The sequence below is a fragment of the Sinocyclocheilus anshuiensis genome, unplaced genomic scaffold (genome assembly GCF_001515605.1).
Source record: "Sinocyclocheilus anshuiensis isolate Anshui unplaced genomic scaffold, SAMN03320099.WGS_v1.1 scaffold952, whole genome shotgun sequence".
NCBI lineage: Eukaryota > Metazoa > Chordata > Actinopteri > Cypriniformes > Cyprinidae > Sinocyclocheilus > Sinocyclocheilus anshuiensis.
In genome coordinates this window covers 1,212,572-1,236,370 of record NW_015552656.1, presented here as the reverse complement: position 1 = coordinate 1,236,370, position 23,799 = coordinate 1,212,572, and the positions used below count along the sequence as shown (strand labels likewise).

The window sequence follows — 23,799 nt, the reverse complement described above, 5'->3', positions numbered from 1 at the left end:
CCGCCATGGCTCCCTGCTCTGTCTGCTCCGCCATGGCTCCCTGCTCTGTCTGCTCCGCCATGGCTCCCTGCTCTGTCTGCTCCGCCATGGCTCCCTGCTCTGTCTGCTCCGCCATGGCTCCCTGCTCTGTCTGCTCCGCCATGGCTCCCTGATCTGCCTGCACCGCCATGGCTCCCTGCTCTGTCTGCTCCGCCATGGCTCCCTGCTCTGTCTGCTCCGCCATGGCTCCCTGGTCTGTCTGCTCCACCATGTCTCCCTGCTCTGCCTGCTCCGCCATGGCTGCCCGCTCTGCCTGCTCTGCCATGGCTGCCCGCTTGGCCTGTTCCTCTTCACGGGCCTGGCCCTCCATCCCATTGGTTTGTTCATGTCATGTGACCCTCCTTGTTTGCTATAAGTAGCCATCATGTTCGTTACTATATATATATATACAGTTCATATATATGTATATACTGTATATATTTTTTCTCTTTGTATTTTTAAATAAATATGATAAACAAGTGAGGTCAAAAGTAATCTAAAAGTAGTCTGATTATATTATCTAAACTTTATAATGTAACAGATTGTGTTACTAACTACAATTCTTGTCATGTAATTTGGAATCAGTAATGGATTACATTTTACCCAGCACTGGTCATAATACAGACGTAAAGATTTGTCGCTATTTCTATTTCCATTTCCAAGTAATTGACAAAGACAAGCCGGTCTTGCTATTTGTGGGTAAGATGCCCACAAAGATGAATCCAGGGGCCTTTTGGAAACTCAATTAAGTCACGATAATGCAGATACGCTTGAGAAGTTGAGCCATGGTGCTTGTGTGGGTGAAATAGGTTTGAGTCCAGTTTGCGATGTTTACTGATTTGACTCCTCTTCACTCTTCTTAGAATTCCTTAAAATTTCCTGTTTCCAGCTACCAGTCCACACTGAAACCAGAAATGCATGGACATTGAGAACATAGTTGGTATTTATACACTGGAACCATTAGGATTTCACCGGGAGTGAGGCTACCTAGTACAATGCTGAAGAAATACCAGAAAGAAACAAAGACGTTCACTGCAACTGGATCCTGCTATCTTGAATCATCCGTGGGCACAAACAAAACCATCATAATTATCAAGGAAACCATAACTTATTTCCTATGGTTTGTCTGTGAAAGTTGACCTACAAGCTGTTTTGGTTATGACAGACCACTAAAGACTGTTTAGAGGAACTACAGGAATCCCTGTAAATGGCCAGACCCGATTTTTTTCCCCTCTAATTCCTGGCAAGCGTTCCTGTCACAGATAGGCAGAGCATTTGACGTACTTGCAGAGGGGCCTCTCCCTGTCTGTGGGATTGGGACCATGCCATTCTCATTCAGGCACTTAGCTGCAGAACTTATCTTGTTAGCTGAGCTGGCTTGCCCGTGACCCAGCCGCTGTGAGAGAGAAACTGCGACCACAGGGCCACCAGCCCGTCAGGCTAAGCTCACAATCAGATTTATGTGCAGCAAAGTTACACAATGAAATACTGTTCTCACCTTCGCTTGGTTAAAAGATTCTAAAATGGGACCATCTGCTAAACTGTGCTGACTTTTTAAACTTTTTGTGCTTCATCGACATCACTGATGTAGTAGATGAAGTAAGTAGTCACGAAATCGGAGGTCACAGGAGATGCATTTAGGTGTAAATGGCAATCTGTCTTGACTGATCACTTGTGTTTAGATCACCTGGAACAGATGTTAATTACAGAAGTAAACAGAGGAGACGTGTAGGATTAATGTCTTAAAGAGATGTAAATTCTGTCATCATTTACTCACCATCGCATCTTTTCAACCCTGTGTGAAAGTGATTCTGGCTTGGAACGACTATCCCTATCCCTTTAATTTGCTCTCTATTTTATCTTACGAGAAACAATCAAGATATTAAAGACATTTAGCTGGCAGAGACAGAATAAAAGAAACAAAGTGGAAATTTGCTGTAGTTTTTGCCAAGAAAATCTGCATGCTCTTGAAACCATGCATTATTAAAGCTTGTAAAATGAATTTCCTTTAGATGAACTAGACCATTTTTAGTAATCATGTGATCTCACTTACATTTCGTACAAGTTATTTTCGGGAGCCGTGGAAGCATGCAGAGACGAGCGATGAAGCACATTCCTCGTCATGTTCTCAAAAGAGGACTCATCTCCACTTTTCCCTTCATTCGTCTAATTTGATTAGTCAATGAAATTGCTGTCAGGCGGCGTTACGGTTAGCATCTTGTCACATAATATTGATTACGGTGCTTTGCAGTGTAGCAGTACATAATTTAGCTTTGGGGTTATCAGAGAGTTGAGGGAAATCATTTAAGGGTAAGATCACATAAACCACGTCGCCCACCTTTGTTATGCATGTTCATGCAGTGCAGAAGACATTTGATGTTTAATATGCAGCTATATCAGATATTTGACATTTTTAATATTTAATTGTATTTATTTATTTATTTATTTTATTTATTTTTGGTATTCAGTACCAAGTTTATACTAAAATAATAAAATGTAATCAGAGATCAAAACATTAGGTTTTCTTTACAAAAACTTTTCTTTACATAGATAAATAAATAAATAAATAAATACTGGAATTCCAAAAATATTCCAATATAATAATAATAGCAGCAACAACAACAACAATAATAATAATAATAATAATAATAATAATAATAATAACAATACTAATAATAATAATAATAATAAAGCTGAAAATTATACAGTTCCAACAACAAAAAAAGAAATGTATACAGTTCCGGAAAAAAAAAAAATCATACTTTGTATAGTTTTGGAAAACATTTAACCAAACAAAATTAAACCAAACAACAATGGGAAAATAAATAAATAAATAAATATGTATGTATTTATGTATATTTAAGAACAACAAATGTAAGATTTTAAGTGTCAATGTCAGTGTCAACACAGGCCTGAAAGGGTGCGTAACTGATTTGTAAACTGGCCAAAAACTCTTATTTCTGAGCCCTGGTAACGATAGCAGTCTTTCTACAGTACCAGTAGTACAGTCTCATTGCAGTATTCGACTGCTGTCTGATTTACAATTGACTTATTTTGAATGCTCAAACTTTTTGTGATTGAATTGTTTTTTGGGGGCCACTCAGAAGCCAGGGGGACCCTGTTGTATTGCGCACATCTGGACGTTTACCATCTCCTCTCCCATCGTGTTGTATGTCCTCATAAAAAAAGATCTAGCATGACAAATTAATCCAGTTGACAAATAGATAAGACATAAAACTTGCACCCCAGTGCCTCCCACACAGATAGAAGCAGCTGTTTGCTGGAGAAGACAAGGCTTGGGATCAGGGGCCCGAGGAGAACCGAGGAGCGGTCAGGGTCAAACAATGACGTTTGTTGTTAATAATTAGACTCTTCAAATACACAGATGAGACATCCAAACAAGAGGTCACCGGCCTGTAAGAGATGACCGGGCAGCAAGTGGCGGAAACGAGTGCAGTGCTTGTTTAGAAAAATAAGTGTCGGGGTAAACACTGTGCAGGGTTATTCCGAGTTCTGGGAAGGATGTAGTGAATACGAGGAAGAGGAAAGCGGGATAAACACACACTACTTACTTCCGACGCGAAGATTGATCTGGTCGCGGCGCTGGCCATCGGGGTTCTGGAAGCAGCTGTACAGGCCATTGCTACTCATGTTCACTTCCATCAGGATGAGCCGTGGTCCTTCTTCCCGCCGACGGGCCTTCACGTCCGTACCGTTCACCTTCCATGTTACCGAGGCGTCGTTGTCCAGAGAGCCGCACTGCATAGTGACATCACTTCCTATCCTTTCATACTGAATCCTGGCACCTGAGGAAACATAACAGATAATCGAATTCAATTACAACACTTATTTTTTTCCTAAGGTGAAAAATTCAGCTGCTTTTGAGGCGGAGTGAAAAAGTATCAAATAATGCGTTTTTGTCTTTCCTAAAGCATACAATAAGACATTCTTGTCCAGGACAGAAGAGAGTTTTGTTGGTTTATTGTGTAACCGAAATACCAACAATAACCAGAAGAGAGAGAGCGAGAGAAGCATAATGTGGGACTTTTAAATAGAAACAAGCATGAAAAACAAAGGGACTCTTACTTTGAAACGTCTATGCTTTACAATTGCTGGCTGCTCATTCTAAAACACCAGGGAGAAAAATATGCACTACTCGTACAACTTAATCATCATAAATGCTCTAAAACCTAACCCGATCTCATAAAAGTGCATTTCAATGGCACGGTTTTCTGTTTCTGTTTGGTGTACCATACGCAAGAAATGGACACAGAAATGTGCATATGATACGCAATTGCAGTGCCGATCCTAGACTTCTTGGGGCCCTACGCAAAACTGTGTCGGCGGTGGAGTGGGGTATGAGTGGTTATGAACGAATGAATGAAACGCATTTGTCCGTGTTTCACTCCGTCTCGAATCGCGCTCGCGGAAAGCGCTTGAGAAACAATATCTCTTCTGCAGCTCGGTGCGCTTTCAACTCGTTTTTTTTACTCTCGAGCAAGAGACTGTACGACATTCACATTACATGATTTGACTGATTTTTGCGTAGAAAGGGCGATCATTCATGTTTTCATAACCGCTGGCCAAATTCAAAAACAAAACTAAAATTAAATTTTCTTTGAGAGCAAGGGGGTCCTCTGGTGTTTCGGGGGCCCTACGCAGCTTGCATATTTTGCGTATAGGGAGGATCAGCTCTGTGCAATTGGTAGGTTTAGGGATGTGGGGTAGGTGCATATTATATGTATGCCAAAATGCATATTATATGCACGTCAAACAGTATGGAAGGCATGCACACCAAAGTCAGTTTAAAAAAAAAGTTAAATAAAAAATTGTGCTGTTGATATGCATTTTCATGAGACCAGGCTCCTTTTTAAGTTTAATAATCACATTATAGGCTGTTTCATGATTCCTTTTATTCCATCCCAAATTTACAACGTAATAAAATATTAAGACCTTTTAGACTATTTTAGACCATTTAAGACTTTTTATAGACCTCCCAGGAATTTTTGTTTGCACACATCTACTTTTATTTGTAAATGCGAGTGGAATGCTCACACTGTTGAGCTGTGCAACATACTTTTAAGACCAATACAGACTGCATTTCTGTTTTCCATAGTTGTTTTGCTATATAAACATGCTGTAGATCAGGGATCCTCAAATCTGGCCCATGCACGAGATCCACTTTCCTGGAGAGTTTAGCTCTAACCCTAATCAAACACACCTGAGCATGCTAATCAATGTCTTCAGGATCATTAGAAAATCATAGGTAGGGGAGTTTGATCAGGGTTGGAGCTAAACTCTGCAGCGCATTGGCCCTCCAGGGGAAGATTTGAGGAACCTTGCTCTAGATGAACATCTTTGATCTTTGTGTCTGCGTGTCGCATCTTTTGCTGTGTTTTGCACATAACACAAAAAAATGTGGTGTTCAAGATAATGTCTCAAGACCTTTTTTTGGGCCCTAACTCTGATTCAGCCGTTCCTTCAGTCGTCACCACTCCCACTCCTACAAAACCCCGGGCTCAAAGATAATCCAGTGTTTCCCACTGCTATTTAGGACATTTTGGTGGTGTACATGTGCGCTCGTCTCAAACGTGATCATTTCTTCATGACTTGAAGGCAGCGTGTGACAGAATGCGAAGAGAACAAGGTTCTCTTAAAAGCTTGTTTCTGTCACATTGGATTATATGAGATTGTGTGAGGAAAAAAAAAATCTATAGATGAACTGGCTACGAATATCAAGTCAAATATCGAATACAATTTGCTTTCTGTGATGAGAAAATATCAGGGCTGTTTATTTTTCTACTTACAATCAGTTCAGTCATTACTCTGTTTTTCACAGGAAAAAGGAAGATGTGGTTGTTTTCTTACAGAATCTTTTTTACACCCCAAGGCGTGTCGTTATGGGCTTTGACATCAAACGAAAATATATTTCTTCATGTCGCAACTATGAGCAATGCCCTATAGATGTCCGCTGTCATGCGACAGCTGCAACAATGAAAGAAACATAAGAAAAAAGTAGGTTCAGAATGCACAAACAGGCAAACAAACAAAACTCGGAGAACACATCAATGCTCTTCTTTGACTTTCATTACGCCGTCGTGACTCCCAAAATGCACTGAGGTCGGAAAAAGCAATTTCTCTTTCTTCCACTGACCTGACTAACTACCCCTGTAGCTTAATCCACACGCTCTGGGCAAACCAGATCCATTAATTTTACATTTACTCCAATGTCAAAGCCTGTGATACCACAGTGTTCAGTAGAATAGAAAGCGAAAGGCTGTTGCGTTCAAAAGAGGAGGATGGCGACGGTGGCGACTGTCAAAGAAATGCCCATTAGGACTGGTTCAGTTCAGATAACATGACATGCAGTTATAAATTTGGCTGCACATTTTCTGCTTAAAGCAAAAGCAAACATGCTTATATGTTGCTTGCTTATATATTTTCAGATAATAACCTATAAGCTTATAAGCAATGACAAAATTGTAAAAAATGATATTAATATCTTTGAGATAGGAACAGTGTTGATACAGGGAAACATCCTCTATCCTATAAGTTAATTTGATGTCTGCTAAGCAACCAAAAACTTATGCCTTAGAATCCAAACAGGACATTTTTTATAATGTGATCTATCATTCCAAAATGACAGAATGGGAATAGAATATATTTTTGAATAAGTTCTGTGTTCATTTTAGCTCAAAGAAAAATCTCAGGTCACCTTGTACTGCGAACTAACTTGAATGTCTGTTGATTTCATCATCCTGATTATCATTCTATATATTATTTTCTACTTTAAACGTAAGGGTAATTATATTCTCTTTGCTTTAAACTAACATGTAGTGCATTGCATGCAATCGTACTGTTTTGTATTCAACACAACTCCCCCTACACACTATCATTTCTTTGAACCAATTTAATTGTGTCCATTGACCAAACATAATTATCATTCTCAAACACATGTTAGATATCAAAAAAATAATAATTGCAAGGAGGTTAAACGTCTTGATTGAGGCTGAACTTCTCAAAAGCCCGTTTTATAGAGCTTTTTTGTTTTTTTAGAGAGAAACCCTCTGAAGAGAGTTCTTTGTGGGGAATCTCAGTTGTGTAAGCCTGTGAAATATCTCCTCTCCAAATATCTTTAGCACGGGAGTCATTGCTTTGCCCTCTGCCTTGTTCCCTTTGAGGATTCTCATTAAGGGGTTGTCTCTCACTTGTCGGCCCACTTTTGCCAGACCGTGTTGCTACGGAGCATCAAATAAATCCATTTCTTGTTTCCTGCCTGCTTATCTGTTGAGGCGGTGGGCAGGCGGCGATAGGGTGCGTAAACGCTGGCGCATTGGCACAACACAACAAAGCCCAGGAACAATTGCTTGTATCTGCTACCTTTCGATAGCTCAGAATAACTAATTCCCATTATGTAATTAGCAGGTACTACTTTTAGGGCCATATCAGATTTTAGGTTTGCTTTCTTTCCAAGTGTTACCACATGGTGGCATAGCTAATGCTTCGCAACTCAATATTACCTTTAGGACAGGAAATTAGGGTATCATCTTTGATTCCACAAGCCAAAAAAAAACGTACAACACATGCAAATGTGCTATGAACGTGGGATGCGTAGAGTTTCAAGGGCAATGAGTTTGAAAGTCCCATTAGGTATAGGATGGAAGGGGAATATGGTTGGAGTTTAAAGAAGTAGTCAAACTGACACTTGATAATGTAGATGTAAACTGGACGCAGAGGTTAGCGGAGGCGTCATGTAGGGATGAGAGGAGAGGGACTTTACACCCACATGGAAGTGCTAAAGGTTTATGAGCAGGACATATGCAGTGTTGCTTGTGGAGGGAATTCTAGACCGGCCAACAGAGGACCGGATGGACTAGACCTAGCAGTCCTGGTTAGATGAGGAACAGCTGTCCTTCTGAAACATGCGGCAAAAGCACAAAGCAGTTAATTGGCTGCGCAAACAGAAGCTGTCTGTGTAATTGAGTGTCCTTTGTTTTCAAACTTTTCTGAGAAAAGGCCGTTCATGACAGTAGAGTACATATTTAGTTGTGAGTGAGATCACGGGCACAGCCTCTGCTGTGTTGCCAGATGCCGCTATTATTCCACATAATTTGACACTTTAGAAAGTTATTAAAGTGGTAAGTTGCAGTATATATATATATATATATATATATATATATATATATATATATTTGAACTAATTTCAGTTTATTTGTTTTCATAGCAATATCTGGCAACACTGCATCGCTGGCACTTAAACTGACAGTAATAAAAAAAGCCCATGGACAGGTTATTGCTAATTGGATACCACATTTGGTCAGGCGAATGCAAAAAAAAATTAAATAAATAAATAAACTTCATAATATTATCTGTCAGAAATGTTATCAACGCTATCAATAACAGTAGCACTAGTACACATAACAAGTCGAGTAGAGATGAGAGGAGAGGGACTTTACACCCACATGGAAGTGCTAAAGGTTTATGAGCAGGACATATGCAGTGTTGCTTGTGGAGGGAATTCTAGACCGGCCAACAGAGGACCGGATGGACTAGACCTAGCAGTCCTGGTTAGATGAGGAACAGCTGTCCTTCTGAAACATGCGGCAAAAGCACAAAGCAGTTAATTGGCTGCGCAAACAGAAGCTGTCTGTGTAATTGAGTGTCCTTTGTTTTCAAACTTTTCTGAGAAAAGGCCGTTCATGACAGTAGAGTACATATTTAGTTGTGAGTGAGATCACGGGCACAGCCTCTGCTGTGTTGCCAGATGCCGCTATTATTCCACATAATTTGACACTTTAGAAAGTTATTAAAGTGGTAAGTTGCAGTATATATATATATATATATATATATATATATATATATATATATTTGAACTAATTTCAGTTTATTTGTTTTCATAGCAATATCTGGCAACACTGCATCGCTGGCACTTAAACTGACAGTAATAAAAAAAGCCCATGGACAGGTTATTGCTAATTGGATACCACATTTGGTCAGGCGAATGCAAAAAAAAATTAAATAAATAAATAAACTTCATAATATTATCTGTCAGAAATGTTATCAACGCTATCAATAACAGTAGCACTAGTACACATAACAAGTCGATTACAGAATGAAATGAAATATGCAAACACTAGCCATGAAGAAGTCTATGCAATTTCATTCAGTATAGTAGTTAAATGTTCACAGTCATGCTAAAAACATTCTTAAGAGCACTAGACAAAGTTATCATCTATATGGTTCTTAATAAAAACTATAACAGTAATATGCATCGTTGCATGAAAAATAAACAACTGATAAAATGATCAACCCCTAACCTGTGTAAAGTATTAACACATTTTGATGCAATACATATGGTATAATTTAAGTGTTTAATGAGTTGTACTGTAGGGCTTATTACACCACAATGCTTAACTCCACCCCAGACTTCACTAATTTTCAAACCCTGGTTACAGCAATGAATGAAACTTACAATTTAATATTCACAATCTCAGAAAATTGCTTTGTGAAAATGCACAGTGCAACCACACGTTTCATACCAGGCACTGCCTGCTGAAAACCCTATGGTAGCGATACTGTCATGTTTGGGATACTGGTGCCCAGTATGGGATGCTGGTATGCTGCTGTCCCAAGAGCATTCTTAACTAACTTAACCAGCAAAACCTCACCAGCCAGCTTTACCAGCTCCAAACCTGCTTAAAATGGCATCAAAATAGACCTCAACACCACCATTATTCAAAAAGTTCAATTAGTAAAGGTGTTTCAGTGACTGATTCTTAAAATGTGGTTCCCTCAATTATGAATATTTGGTTCCATCCTTGATTTCATGGCATTGGCATGCGCTCAAAGCTGCCAGAGTTTACAAGGACTCATCGCACAGTAGCCATGCCTCCAGGCTGCGGGTGGGCTGGGCAGAACTGCGGCATATGGAAGTTTTCCCTCCCTGGCTGATATTGTATTGTAACACAGAGGGATTTTCACACAAACAAAGGTCATGAAATGCTACATAGTCTAAAGAGGTCAATAGGATTAGAAAGCATCAGATTGATACTACATGGATCAGACAGCTTCATCATCGAGCTCCTGGGCTTAGACGCTCTATGTTGGGAATGTGTGTTCGGCTACTTGGTTTATTTTTTTACACTTGTCGGTGGGGATGCTTGCTTACTCGTAGCCACTGGCGCTGTTCCTCATTCTCTCTCCTCCCAGACCTCCTGTGATGCACCACATGCTTCAAAGACTTTAGCTGAAGACCAACACACTTTCTGCAAGGTTCACTTTAGCTTGTGACCTAAGAAAACCCCTAATGGGTGTATGCTTAGCATATGAACTACAATGAATTATTATTCAATTTATATTTAGAGATGGATTGCTCAAGCCAGTGTTCGATCCTTGCCCACAATTTACAGAATTATTGCTGGAGCCATGTTTAATGTCATTGTAAAATTGCTGCTTTACGTCCACCAGTTGATTTTCATACAAAGATCATAAAATGATTTTTGATGGTTGCATTTCTTGAGAACAAATCATAAACAGCCCACAAACAATATTATTATGAATGCATACAGGGATGTCAATATGTGTTAATGCAATATAAAACTATAGGAATTGTCTATAATCAGTGCAGCGAAGGTTACTTTGGAACTGTAATAGGCTACAGATTACAAGTTTCCCTATTTAAAATGTAATAAGTAGTGTAACTATTTCAATTACTTTATTAATGTAACTGATTACATTCGATTGCTTTTTGATTACTTTTCTAAATTTCTAACAAATGTTTTCAACTGTTAATCATTTTTAAACATTTAAAGCAGACAGGGTTAACCTTACAGTAGTACTCCACACTGATTACTGTCAGACTTTCAAAATCCTTCTTCACTTGAATTAAGCTTGTAATAATTTAATTTTAAAGCACAGTGGCCACAAAATCAGACTTTAGCACCTCTTTTTTACTTTGAGATCATTCTGAGGTAAATACAGATTTAAAATCGTAACAAGAAACCGTTTAATAGCTGTAATACTGTTTTTAGAATCAAATATTTGCATAACTATGAAACACTGAAATCTAAGAATGCATTGAACAAAAAAAAAAACAGTTAATCTTAAAAAAGGCATATACATAAACCCAAATAGGAAATAAAACCGTAATCTAATAAGCATGTGTCCTATTCTGTGTCCTAAACTCTTGAAACATTGGTGTCTCATATTTTAGAGCAGTTGATGCCATTTGGGAAAGAAATCAAATATTCTATAAATAGTGTGTGAAAATATTCAGATGTTAACCCCCTTTCTAATGGTTAGCATTTTCATACGCGATTGTAATTTAACTACACTTTTTTTTTCTCAGTAACTGTAACAGATTACAGTTACATTTATTTTGTAATAAAATTTTGTAATTCCCAAAACTGTCTATTATTATAATTACTTCTTGAGCATTGGTCACAATCTTTCTGCTTAGTGTCATGTCTAACAATATCCTTCAACTGTTCCATGGATTCCATTTTGTACAGCTCTGATTTATTTGTAACGTTCTAATCAGGTTGACTTCGAATCTTCAGATCCGAGTCCTCTCAAAACCTGAATGAAATAATAATAATTAATTCCCTTACAAATTAGTTAATTTCTTACAGTTTACATAATATATCTTTATATAACCTTTATATAATAACTTTAATAGTCAGAAGGAAAACTGAGTAGGATATAATCATGTGGGCAATATACTGCCCTGTGCAGGTGTGTGTTTATAGAAAAATGATTCAAACCATTAAAATAGCCATATTACCAGATTCCTTGCATCATTCTATGATTTATTTTTAAATAATGGCTTATTATTTTCCCAATTCATTGCACAATGGAACTTTTGATAAAAACTTGTTTCCCCAGATACATGAGGAGCCTGCCAGAGGAGATGAAACAGGATGTACAACTCAACAGCCCCTTGTGATGGAGAGCAGCATGAGGCAACGCTCCAATGCAAATCGGCACCAGAGGAGATTAAAGCACCCCATCCCATCCCACTCCCACCCAAATCCCTAATACACAAAGGCAACCCTGATTGAACTGGATCCTAATCGCAGAAATGCACTCCACAACAATAGCACCCCCTCTCTTCATTTGCTAATACACAGTAACATACATCCTTGGCATTCCACATGTGGAGCTGCTGCTTACAGGCTGTGTAGATGTATGGAGTTGGGCTCGCTGTGCTCGTGTCATTGATTTGGTGCAATTTCGGGAATCACGTAAGTTGTAAGATGGCTTATCAAGTGTGTAGGTTGTGTATCTCAGGATCTCAGCTACACTGTTAGAGCATGGCTCTGGCAGCATCAGACTATTCCAGCAACTGGTCCATACAGAATGTTACCATGGTGGTGCTGATGCTATGCTGTTATTATCGTGATTGCGAAGTATGCAGGGCGCTGGTATAGTCTTTCACCGTGTCCCAACCAACCAGGTGTTTGCAGTGTCAGGTATTTATGCTTTTATGCAAAAGCCAATTAGAACATACTTAATGTGTAATGTTGCGTTTCATTCAAAGTTGGATGTGGGATATCTCTCCTCACCTACTTCCTATCATAGAGGCATTCCAGTGACTGATGAAGGTGCCAATGTTTAGAAAAAATGACGTACAAGGAAACAAACTATAGCAAAGCTACTCTTAGCTTAGCAAATTTAATATTTTCCAGTAACCAACCAGCATTTGTTCCACATTCGGCATGTTTTACACACCTGTATCTGCCAATATTTGGCTAAACAACCTCAGGGATATATTTGCATTTGCTAAAAAAGTGTATGCTTATCATTAACTGTGTACATCTACCAGGATGTCGCTATGTTATGATGCCCAACTTCTGATCATCATGTTGACGAGATGAAATTTGAGTTACCACTCTTCCAGCTTAGAATGTGTTGGAAGTTTACCAGCAACCAAACTCAAACAAACATTTAATTTACAAGTTTTACAAATTAAAAAAAAAAAAAAAACATTTGCAAAAAAAAAAGACCAATGGATGCATTTGGTTTGCTAAAAATATGTATGGATTTCCCAATCCGTTTCCAAAAGTCCAAAATAGGGCGGTGCTTGAGAAGGGGTTAAGTGAGGTTCTTTTGTATTTTTCCAAGTGGGAAGTAAAAAAATTCTGTCTTTCCAGGGCTGTCTTTGTTCGGGATTTTGGACCAATGAGGCTTTGCAGCAACTCGCTAAAAGCAAGCAGATGGCAAATTCCATTTGTTGCAGACGTAGCTTGAGAAATGTGATTAATTTCTTGTCGCTTCATTGCGTTGTTTTGTGTCAGGGAACTCCAATATAACTTCTGTAAAGATCATGGCTTGGCCTTTTGGAAGAAGAAGAACAAAAAATGCATTGAACACTGCAGTGTAGCAAGATTTCAAAGGGATGGGTTTACCTGCAAGCCAAAAAATATTCCATCCAACTCAATAAGCACAGTGTACAGTAAGTTTAAAGCTTAAAACATATCTGTTTCCAAACCTGGTTTCATTTATATTTGAAGGATGAGTGCAATGTTCATTGGTAACAAGCCAGATCAAAAAAAGCATTAAAAAAATCAACTGACAGTGTTCTGGAGTATTCAGGTAAGTCACTGAGGCTTTCTTGCAGTGCCACAGGCATGCTATAAAACCCTCTAGCTTATAAATATTTGTATACTTGGACAAACAACTGATGTGGCTGAAAAAAAATAAAGCGTGGCAGAAAAAATCTGATTGTAAAATCAAGTTTCAAGAGCACTGCAATTAGTTTCTAATTCATTCTTAGTATGAAGTAGATGGCATGAACCTGCTGCATTGGCCACAGGCCCTCGGAGAAAACATGCCGTTATACCCAGATTACTTGCACATTTATTCCACCACTCTACCTCAGCTCTGCTTTGAATGAGGGAATTGCGTGGCCTTGCTGGTGGAATGTAAACATCCCGTGGCAGGCCTGTGTCTGCGGCCCCCTGTCCTCATCAGAAGGAGGGATGGAAATCTCCCTGCTCTACGCCTCCCTCTCTTACTACATCTCCACCGGCACACATGTCCTCCAGCACTGATCACAGATGAGCTGTGCAAAATGAAGAGCAAACATACCTGGATGTCATTACAAAGCACTCCCATCGTTTACAGGAAGTACACTGAGGCCTAAAACCAACAATCTCTCCTTCCCTGTTCCCATTCCCCTCGCAGGGTGGCAGCAGGAGGGAGAGGGAAGGAACGAGCTCCGGTAGGGGTCAGAAAGAATCCTGCTGTTCATTTTTTACGTCTGTTTTGACAGTCACTCAGAGCACCAACAATGCTTGGCGTAATTTGTCTCCATTTGCTCAGCCGTTGTTATCGTTTTCCCCAATCAATCCCGAAGCAAAGGGTCTTTTGAGATGCTGATGTGTTTATGTCGAAAGGTGAAATTCTTGCGACTGGAATTTGATGATTGGTGCAAAGCATGTACTCCGATTTTAAAATGTTGCTATGCTGAAGGGAACACAAAGCATTTCTGAGAGGATGCCAGTGTCTCGGCCAGAGTAGCACTTTTAGATCATTCATCATGTCAAGCCTAGGCATGTCTCCGAAAGAAAGATAAATCATTCTTCTAATGAGAAAAATCACTTTGACCAAGGTTTACAAGATCTCTCTGGACCAGCGGATAAAATGGCCTCTGGTGAACTGCAATCAATAATATTCCTACATATACCCATAAAACAAGGAACAACAGGGGATGACTAAACTAAACATTTTCAAAGCTGAGTAGTCTCTAGGTTGTGTGAACAGCTAATTCACTAGTCAGTCTTAATGACAACCTGTATAATTAGGGTCATGTTTATTAAACACCCATCAGATGCATTCCTTTAGAAGAGCATGGTGAATGGGCAATATAAGCAAACTCCTTTATCGCAGTGTCATAGACCACATAAAAAATGGTTAACATTGTTCAGAGCAGGTGATCTGAAATCAAATGGTAATTGTCTTGAATTTTTGTTGTAGGGTTGAATTTGTAACAAAAGCACTGCTTTGATGATGTAGAAGTTGGGAATGGAATTAAAGATGACAGTTTCACAGCGTGTCTACACTGCAAATGCAGCAATATTGGAGGTTTGCAGCATAAAGAGCAAGTTTGATTATAATTGAAGAGATCTAGTTTTGTTCACTTACCGAATACACACAGCATACCAATTATTATTTGGTTGTTAGCATGCTAAAAAATAGCACACTTCCTAAAATCGTCTCTGAGAATTTGCAACGCAAAATTCTTGCAAAGTATAACTTTAATAGTTGACCCCATTAATAATTTGCTGTCAGAACTGCTGTCCTTAAAATTTAGTACCAATTTCTTGATATTTGGTCTTGGCTCATACATGTACTGGGTATTTTGGTTTTGACAACATTGCATTACCTGTTGTATTCTCACATCTGAGGGTGTCGATTGATTGTGAGTTTACAATTCATCTTTGAATCAAAGCCATCTTGATCAAAACCTTATACCTTCATCACATACAGCATCTCTACTACAGGTTCTCGAGAGACAAGCAGTTGAGATAACAGGGCTTGTGGATTGATAGCAGACAGGACACTGCAGCTGTTTGCTACGGGATGCTCTCGTTTACGAAGGGTACACGTTCTAGCAGGCCAATAGGCTCTTATCTGACAAGCCTGCTTTGTATTCTACACTATTATTCCCCATGAGAAAACCTTTCATAACACCATTTTATGCTTCATCCTTATCTTTCCTACCTCCTTTCCCGTCTACTTTTCCTCCGTTGTATCCATCTGTCTCATTCCTTTCTCTTAACAGCCCTACCTAAACTCACACCCTGGGTTGGAGCCTCTCACTGCAGGGCAACCAAAAGCTGCCGTGACTTCATCCAAATTCTCTTGTTACCTCAGGGTAATCCCAGCGTGATTGCCTCACTTAGTGGCCCTTCTTGCTCCCAACAGGTGGCATGCTACTCTCCAGACACTGCCACTTGCGAGGAAAACAACGTGCGAGTCTTGTTTGGATAACACTCTAGGATAATCTGTCCGGGAAGGGAGGGTCTGTTCGTGAGTGTCACTGGAATAACAGGTCCGTTTGAAGAAAAGAACATTTGGGTGGTTCCTCCAGCTACTAGGGACATAACTCCAGAAAGTGTTTCCAGTGGTGTAAGGTCTTTGTAGAGCAGGGGTGTCAAACTCATAGCCCTGCAGAGTTTAGTTCCAACCCTGTTCCAAGACACATACCATGTAGTTTTCAAATAAGCCTGAAGGACTTAATTAGATGGATCAGGTGCATTTAATAATATGGGTTGAATCTAAACTCTGCAGGGCTGTGGCCCTTCAGGAACTGAGTTTGACACTCCTGTTGTAGAGGCAGAATGTGTGATGGATTGTGCTGACCTTCCATTGGTGTTAAATGTTACCTTGCATGATCTTGTAGCCACCGTTGCAGCAAGTCTGACCACGTCATCAGTAACACATGACTAGCTCCCCTGAGTTTTGAGTTCCTCATGTTTCCGCTCTGATCTCGATGGGTTCTGAATGTGAGGACATTACAGTCTTTACATCGCCTTTTCTGTGTGTCAAGAGTGGAGAAATTCGAGGATGACCAAGTGAAGCGGTGTCCAATCTTGGACCTGAAGGAGCAACATCCTGCAGAGTTTAGTTTCAACTTGTTTTTCAACATCGTTTTTACTAATATTAAGAAGTGTTGTATGGTATAACTTTATAAATTCAACAAAGTGCATGCTATTTAATTCTAAGAATCATTGATTGGCTGGTTCAAGTGTTTAATTGGGGTTGGACCTAATTCAACAGGACAGTGGACCTCCAGTAGTGTTAATTTCATTAAGGAAAACTGACGAAAAATGTGTTGACGAGCTTTTTCCCCATGACTAAAACGAGACAATGACAAGACAACAATAAGGTTAATAAACGATAACTGCGATTATATCAACATACAATATCACTGACGATAAAAGATGAGACTAAAATGTATTTAAAAAAATAAAAACTGTATCAAAATCTCTTTGAGACAAAATATTATCGTGGACTGCTGTACATGCCTCTGCTATGCAAGCTTTCATGTGCGCGGTTGCCAGATATCAAGAGTTTTGGCTTGTGACGTCAGAGCCTGCGCTGTTATCTCCGCCTACTGGAAACTTTTTCAGGCTTCTGATTGGCCAACATGGCTTAACGGTTGAGATTATATCGCCACCTTTTGGTTTGGCATGCTCTTGACAGTGCTTCATAGCATGCGTTTGCGTTTTCATGTGGACAGAGATTTTTTTTTTAATGGAAGAAGGAAAAACTACCCGTGTACGTGTGGACATGGCCTAAAACTAGACTAAAACGCACAGACATGTAGTTGACTAATACTTGTTTAAACAAAAACAGGACAAGATTGAATAAATATGATAACTTAAAAGTAAATTTGACACAGGTCTAAGACTAATTTAAAAGACTAAGACTAAGACTAAATTAAAAATGGCTGACAAAATTAACACTACCCTTGAGAAGCAAGAATGAACACCCCTGGCAATATGCAACACAAGAGTCACATTTTATGATACAGTATGCACCAGGGGCATCAGAACCTTATGGGGGGAAATGTCCTTCACATTTTCAGAAATGTCTAAGTTGACTTCTCTCTTCTTTTGGGTAATCACTACATTTTAAGTTTCGTTTTGAGCTTCTGTTTTAAGGGCCACCAGACAGCTGCTAAAACACACAGGAAATTAAAACTTATTGCAAGCATTAGTTTTTTGAAACAACCATTCCACTCCAATGTTTGCTTCTTCGTGCACAACTCGAGCACACACACAAACTGAAGCTTGGAATCTAAAAGGGCAATCTATCAGCAGATTTACCGCCACTGCCACACATGCAAACAGAGACATTAGATCATGTACAGTAATTGCACTAATATTATGACTACATATACAGTCGTGGCATTCATGGTGATAGTAAAACATGATTATCTTTGCACAATTTATCTCAAAGTATATTTTATTTCCATACTAAATTGCAGCTCAAGGAGTGGAGGCTCAGAATGACGGCATGTTTAAACAACACGGATGTTTTTTTTATGCATGGCACATCTCCTGATGAGCATAATTCAAGTAACATTCATTAATTGTGATGACATCCATAAATACAACATAAAATAAATTAATATGCACTTGACATGTAATTGTGACCTTCAAAGGCTCATTTAGAAGCTGCTAATTGAGTATACTTAGCAAAAGCCATATCATCTATCAGCCTGGAGGACAGCTATCTACCTCTAAAGTTGTGCTTTTCTATTGCAGTGTGCATTGTAAAACAAGTTTTGCATAGGTATCATCGCACTGAAAAATCTATTAGTTGTATATTGGCAACTCTGAGATGTAAGAGTGGCAAGAGCCGATAACAAAGGTTAATACTAACAACCATGACTTTCCTGACCCAATTGCTCAAACACACCTCTCTGAGAGTGCGTGCAGATGGAGGCGTGAAGATTAATGCCCAGACTTTGCCATTTGACATATGTAGGCTCTCTGTTGCTTTGTGTACGCCAATACCCTCTTTTCAAGCTAGGCCTCACGCAAACACAATGCCAGCTTCACTTTGATGTATTAGCATGGCTAGATGGAAATGAAAAACAAACGTTGAGGTAAGGGGACTGCTCTTTAGTGTCTTTAGAGGAGAACGCACCTATAACTGCAAGTGGTGAGAAAAAGTGAGTTACAAAGATGGTGAGGGTGTATTGTACAACTATCAACACAGCATCTGATGAGCAACTCTGAGTTTCTATGCTTGTGGGTGTAGTGAATGGGGCATGATACATCAAATGGAGTCTGAAACAGATGGCATGCATACTTTTGTTGTCATAATTTGGGTCAAATGAGTTCAATGGGAATGCCTTAGTGACTGGTATAGGGGCAGCTAATGCTGATGCACTAGTTGAATAGAGAACGAATATCTGGCTGTTTAAAAATAAATAAATTAAAAAAATCAGATTTTGAGAAACCTCAAAACCTTGAGGAAACCAACTTCAGGAGTTTGATAATAATAGTAATAATAATAATAATAATAATATTAATAATAATATTAATAATAATAATGATATAAAACAATAAAAAAAAATACAATAAATAAATAATTTGAAAGTTTACAGCATATGGTCAGGCTTGCCCTGCTGAAAAGAGCCACTCGAAACACTCTTAAAAAAGTTTGATGGTCCACAAAAAAGAAAAATCAATCAATCAACCAATCAATCAGTCAATAGATAAATAAATATTGAAGAGAAGTTTATAAGTAATGACTCTAAAAAATATATTGAGTAAATGTTTAAATATATCACTTAGAATATGTGTATTTGCAAATTATAATATTTTCAAAAATATAACAAAAAAAATATTTTTTAAGATAAGTACTTATTACAAATATTACAACTTTAGGCTGATTTATAGTACTGGAATTAAAAGGCATACAGATAGAGGCTATTTACACTAAGTGCAAAGAGCTATAGATTCTATTTACACTATGTTAAAATAGCAAGATTTTCTGCTATTTATACTACCCACTGGCAATTATTTGCACCTCAGTATTGTAGTACATGTATTGTATTGAGTGTAAATTATCATTTTAATTCAAATTATTAAATGGATGCCACCTTATTGGGACAATAAAGCCCTTCTTAAACCTACCCTAACCCTACCCAATACTTTATTTTCAACTTTTCGATTATTTCCTTCATCTTTATTGAAAATAAATGCCTTTCCGATGTGATATGAGATTTGAAAAAGGAGAAAAAAAAAGTTTGGCAAAAGGCGGATTCGAACCCGGGTCGATTGCGTCAAAAAGACAATGGCATGCGTTTTAGCGTTTCTTTTGTAATGTTGACTACCCTAATCACACGTTGGTGTACTTAGTGTAAATAGACATTCTGAATTAAAACTTGCTCTTAATAGAAAACGTGTATGCAAATTTTTGAATACATTGAGGCAATTAAAACAAAACAATGCATTGTGTCATTGACACATTAGCACACCTGCATACACTTTCAGAATCAACTCTGCGAGAACGCTCACGTTTACACTCCATGCACAATCTGCAAGCTGCAACCCACATTTTATTCTCCAATGAGTCCACTTTTATCCTCAACAGACCACAAATAGCATTTCTTTCTTAATAATGCATCATAAGACAATGAAAGTCTAGCACTTTCATCAAGTTCAGCATCGAGTTGCGCCTGTCTCTCGTAACTAATTCGATGATATACTTGGGGAACAGAGCGCAAAGCTCAAAGTCATTTGGGGAATGTTTTTGTCACCGTCAACATCTTTTGAAGGATTAATGAAGGGCAGAAATAGAAAGTATCACCAGACGGATCACAAATGCTTAATTTAATGTGTTCGGCTTAATGAGCTCATAGAGAGTCAACAGCAGAGACGGAAGCAATGAAAACGTGTGAAAAACAGAAGTAACAGTTAGAGTCACTCACAGGGTATCTTCAGCTATTTTCGCACTTGGTTTGATTGTTTGTTTCCGTCTTTACAGTACGTTTGCATCATCATCGTGAGGACTGTCATGAATAGTGTCAGCTGTACACCACTGCATGGAAGTAACAATTCAGAAGGATATGATGCCATCTGCACTGTGTTATTCATGTTTTTGTCCCTTTGCTTTTCTGACCCACACACACACACACACACACACACACACACACACACAATGGCACTCGCATCAGTGGGCTGTGGATACAGTCGAAGAAATGTGAAGAATGTGAGCTGTACTCACCAAAGACAATCTCTGAGATCAGTAGCCATGAGAAATACATAACAGGAAAATGTCTCATTATCAATGGCTTTGTGAGCTAAGAACTGATATTTCGCTTTTTAATGATACTGTATTTGCTCTCAATTGTCAAAAAAAGTGCTAATTTCAGGTTATCATTTAACCAAATACTGCCACTGTTGCATCATATATTTAAGAAGATTAAGTAAAATACAGTAAAAATCTAATTCAGACATGTTTTCAAAAATACTGAATTATAACTTTTCTGTAAAGTTCAATTCACTAAAATATAGAAATATAGAAATAAGAAAAAATAAATATTGAACTAAAAATTAACAACTTATTTTTGCAGCATCTTAAATAAGCTTACTGCAATTATATATGTATATTTATATTTGTATATGTTAACTGACTTTCATTTAGGTAAAAAAAAAAAAGAAACAAAAAAGGTAGTCATACATGCAGAACAAAAATCAAAACCATTAACCAATTAAAATAAAATACAATAAAATAAAATAAATTAATGAATGAATAAATTGAACGGGGGGTGTAAACTTTTTAAATTGGATAATCAGGGTAAATTGTACTTTTTTTGTCTTCTGGGAAACATGTAAGTATTTGTAGCTTCTGAAGTCCAGTACTAAATGGAAAAAAAAAAATAAAAAATATATATATATGATCGTTAAACAAAATGAGAAGAATTTACACATCAATTTATAGGCAATACAATCACCCTGATTTTATATAGCACTGTTTTCAATTGGACTTTGTTGCAGTTTGCCGGAGTTTCAAAAAACTGCATTCACACCAAGAAACTAAACAAATTTCTCTCGTCAAAAAGGCTTGCGTCCACATCAAAAGCTGCAGAGTGAAATTGCTTTCAGTCTGATCTGCTTACAAATATGGCTGGTACAGTGTCACCTTTAATAATTAATGAATATTGAAATGAATAGTGAACAGGTATTGTTTCTTTGTTTTCCATCCGCTGACGGAATGAGTGGAACAAAAAGAGTCAATACTTTTTGAAACTGTTCAACTTAGCAGGTGCATTAAAAATTCAGGAAATCAAAACCACAGCATGATTCACATCATGATGCACAGCTTGAGTTATTGCTGAAGTCATTTCTGCAGTTTTTTGTCAGGGGTGACTGACTACATTTATATTTGAAGTATGCACTGTACTAATGCAAGTATTGTAACAACTCCTCCAAAGTCCACACAGTCTATTTTATTTTAAATTGCATATACAGGCCATTCAGAAATCATGGCATTGATGTCACAACCATTAACATATCATGTTTATATTTCAATTACCACCTGATGAAAAATACATAATCAGTGTAAAATACATAATTGCTCAAAATGTAGTAAACAAAGTAGTCAAAACAGCTAGCTTAATTCAATTAGTTTAAATAAACTTCAGAAAGATGGTAAAAATTGGACATGTAAAACAAAAATGGTCCAAGACACCATGTTTACCATCTTTTCTGATATAAAGCAGTTTTGTTTTGTTTTGTTTATATACAGTATCTAACTAGATTTTATTTAATGATTTAATTTACTCTATACTTTCTACTGTCTGTTGTTATCGAGGCCGTTCACTGCATGAATCTGTTATGAGTTAAGCACAATTTACACCAGGGCATTTTTAAGAAGCAATTCATTTTTCATAGGAGATATGAAAATGTTATGCTAAGTGGGATATAGTTAGGTAGCTAATGAATCTAAGTTACATGTGTTTGCCGCTAGTTACAGTTAAAGTGCAAGGACTGCATTAGCAGGGGTAAAGAGTATCAGCTACATGGACATTCTGAAATAAGAAATGTCCTTGTTTTTGCCAATCAGCAGTCAGCGCAACCCTTTTACCAAGAACAGGCAGCAGGTGCTCTTGAATTATCTTTAATTTCTCAGCAAAAGCTGATATAAAAGATTCATGTACCGGTAATAATTAATCAGCATATCATGTAATTAATGAATCCTTATTTATAATAACACATTAATAAAAAAAACTGACTCCGAAAATAAGACATTCTTAAAAGAAGTGTAATGCATGCACTGTTCTTCAGGACTTGACAGTAAGAGCTGTCACACTGCTGGTTTCCACAGTCAATGTTGGTAACATGATGCTCTGGAGGATGAAGTAAGCACAAGCACGATCTGCGCGGGGCTGGAGGAAGAGAGGGAGATAGAGTAAATGCATCAGTAAGAATAGAATGGTCTAGCTGTCCCAGAGAGCTTGCTGGATCGATACACCCCAGAGGATAAGCAGCCAGCCTGCACTGTTTCAGATAATAAGTCCCCATCACCTGAAATCAAACACTGAAACACTGAACATGAGATCCACTCAGGACTTCAGGATACAGTGCACTCCACACTCGTATTACGCCAGGTGAAGATTTATCCCTGTTAGGTCCCTTAAACCTTTGGGTTGCTGGTGTTGTGTTTGGTTTGCCCGTGTTGTCGTGTTCTCAGGAAATGCTTCGTTTGTATTTGAGTCTTAACCAAGGGAGAGAGTTTTTCAAAGCAAGTAATAGCACTAAATATAGTGCAAATAGTGCTTTTCCGTGAAGATGCAAGTAATCATACATTTCGTTTCAAAGCTTCCCATTAAAAATAAAGGTTCTTTATTGGCAATGATGGTTCCATGAAGAACCTTTAACATCCATGTAATCTTTTCATTGAACAAAACATTCTTGGTTACACTTTACTTGAAGGAGTCTGCATAAGACTGACATGACACCTACATAATCATGACATGACACATGTCATGAATATGAAGGTTTTTTATGCATGTTTATGACAACTATCATTAAGTGTCATTCGCTCAGTTATGCAATTTTTAATGCAAAGATGACATTGTTTGAGATGTCTTTGTTATGGGCTATGGTTAGGGGTAAGGGTAGGGGTAGGGTTAGGTCAACTAATGTCATATTTGCATTAAAAATTACATAACTGAGCGAATCACACTTAATGACAGTTGTCATAAACATGCATAAAACCTCCTTCATATTCATGACATGTGTCATGTCATGATTA

The 23,799-nt window shown here is 38.1% G+C and overlaps 1 protein-coding gene across 1 annotated transcript in view; it reads right to left on the bottom strand.

Annotated features, from left to right (window-relative positions):
• The window catches only part of LOC107667243 (ciliary neurotrophic factor receptor subunit alpha-like), a gene marked incomplete at its 3' end in the record, with an annotated part of 139,834 nt that overhangs the window by 39,977 nt on the left and 76,058 nt on the right, over positions 1-23,799 (bottom strand). The window contains exon 3 of the mRNA XM_016458865.1: positions 3,591-3,824. Within this exon, the coding sequence (XP_016314351.1) occupies positions 3,591-3,824 (234 nt within the window). The remainder of the gene's footprint in view (positions 1-3,590; positions 3,825-23,799) is intronic.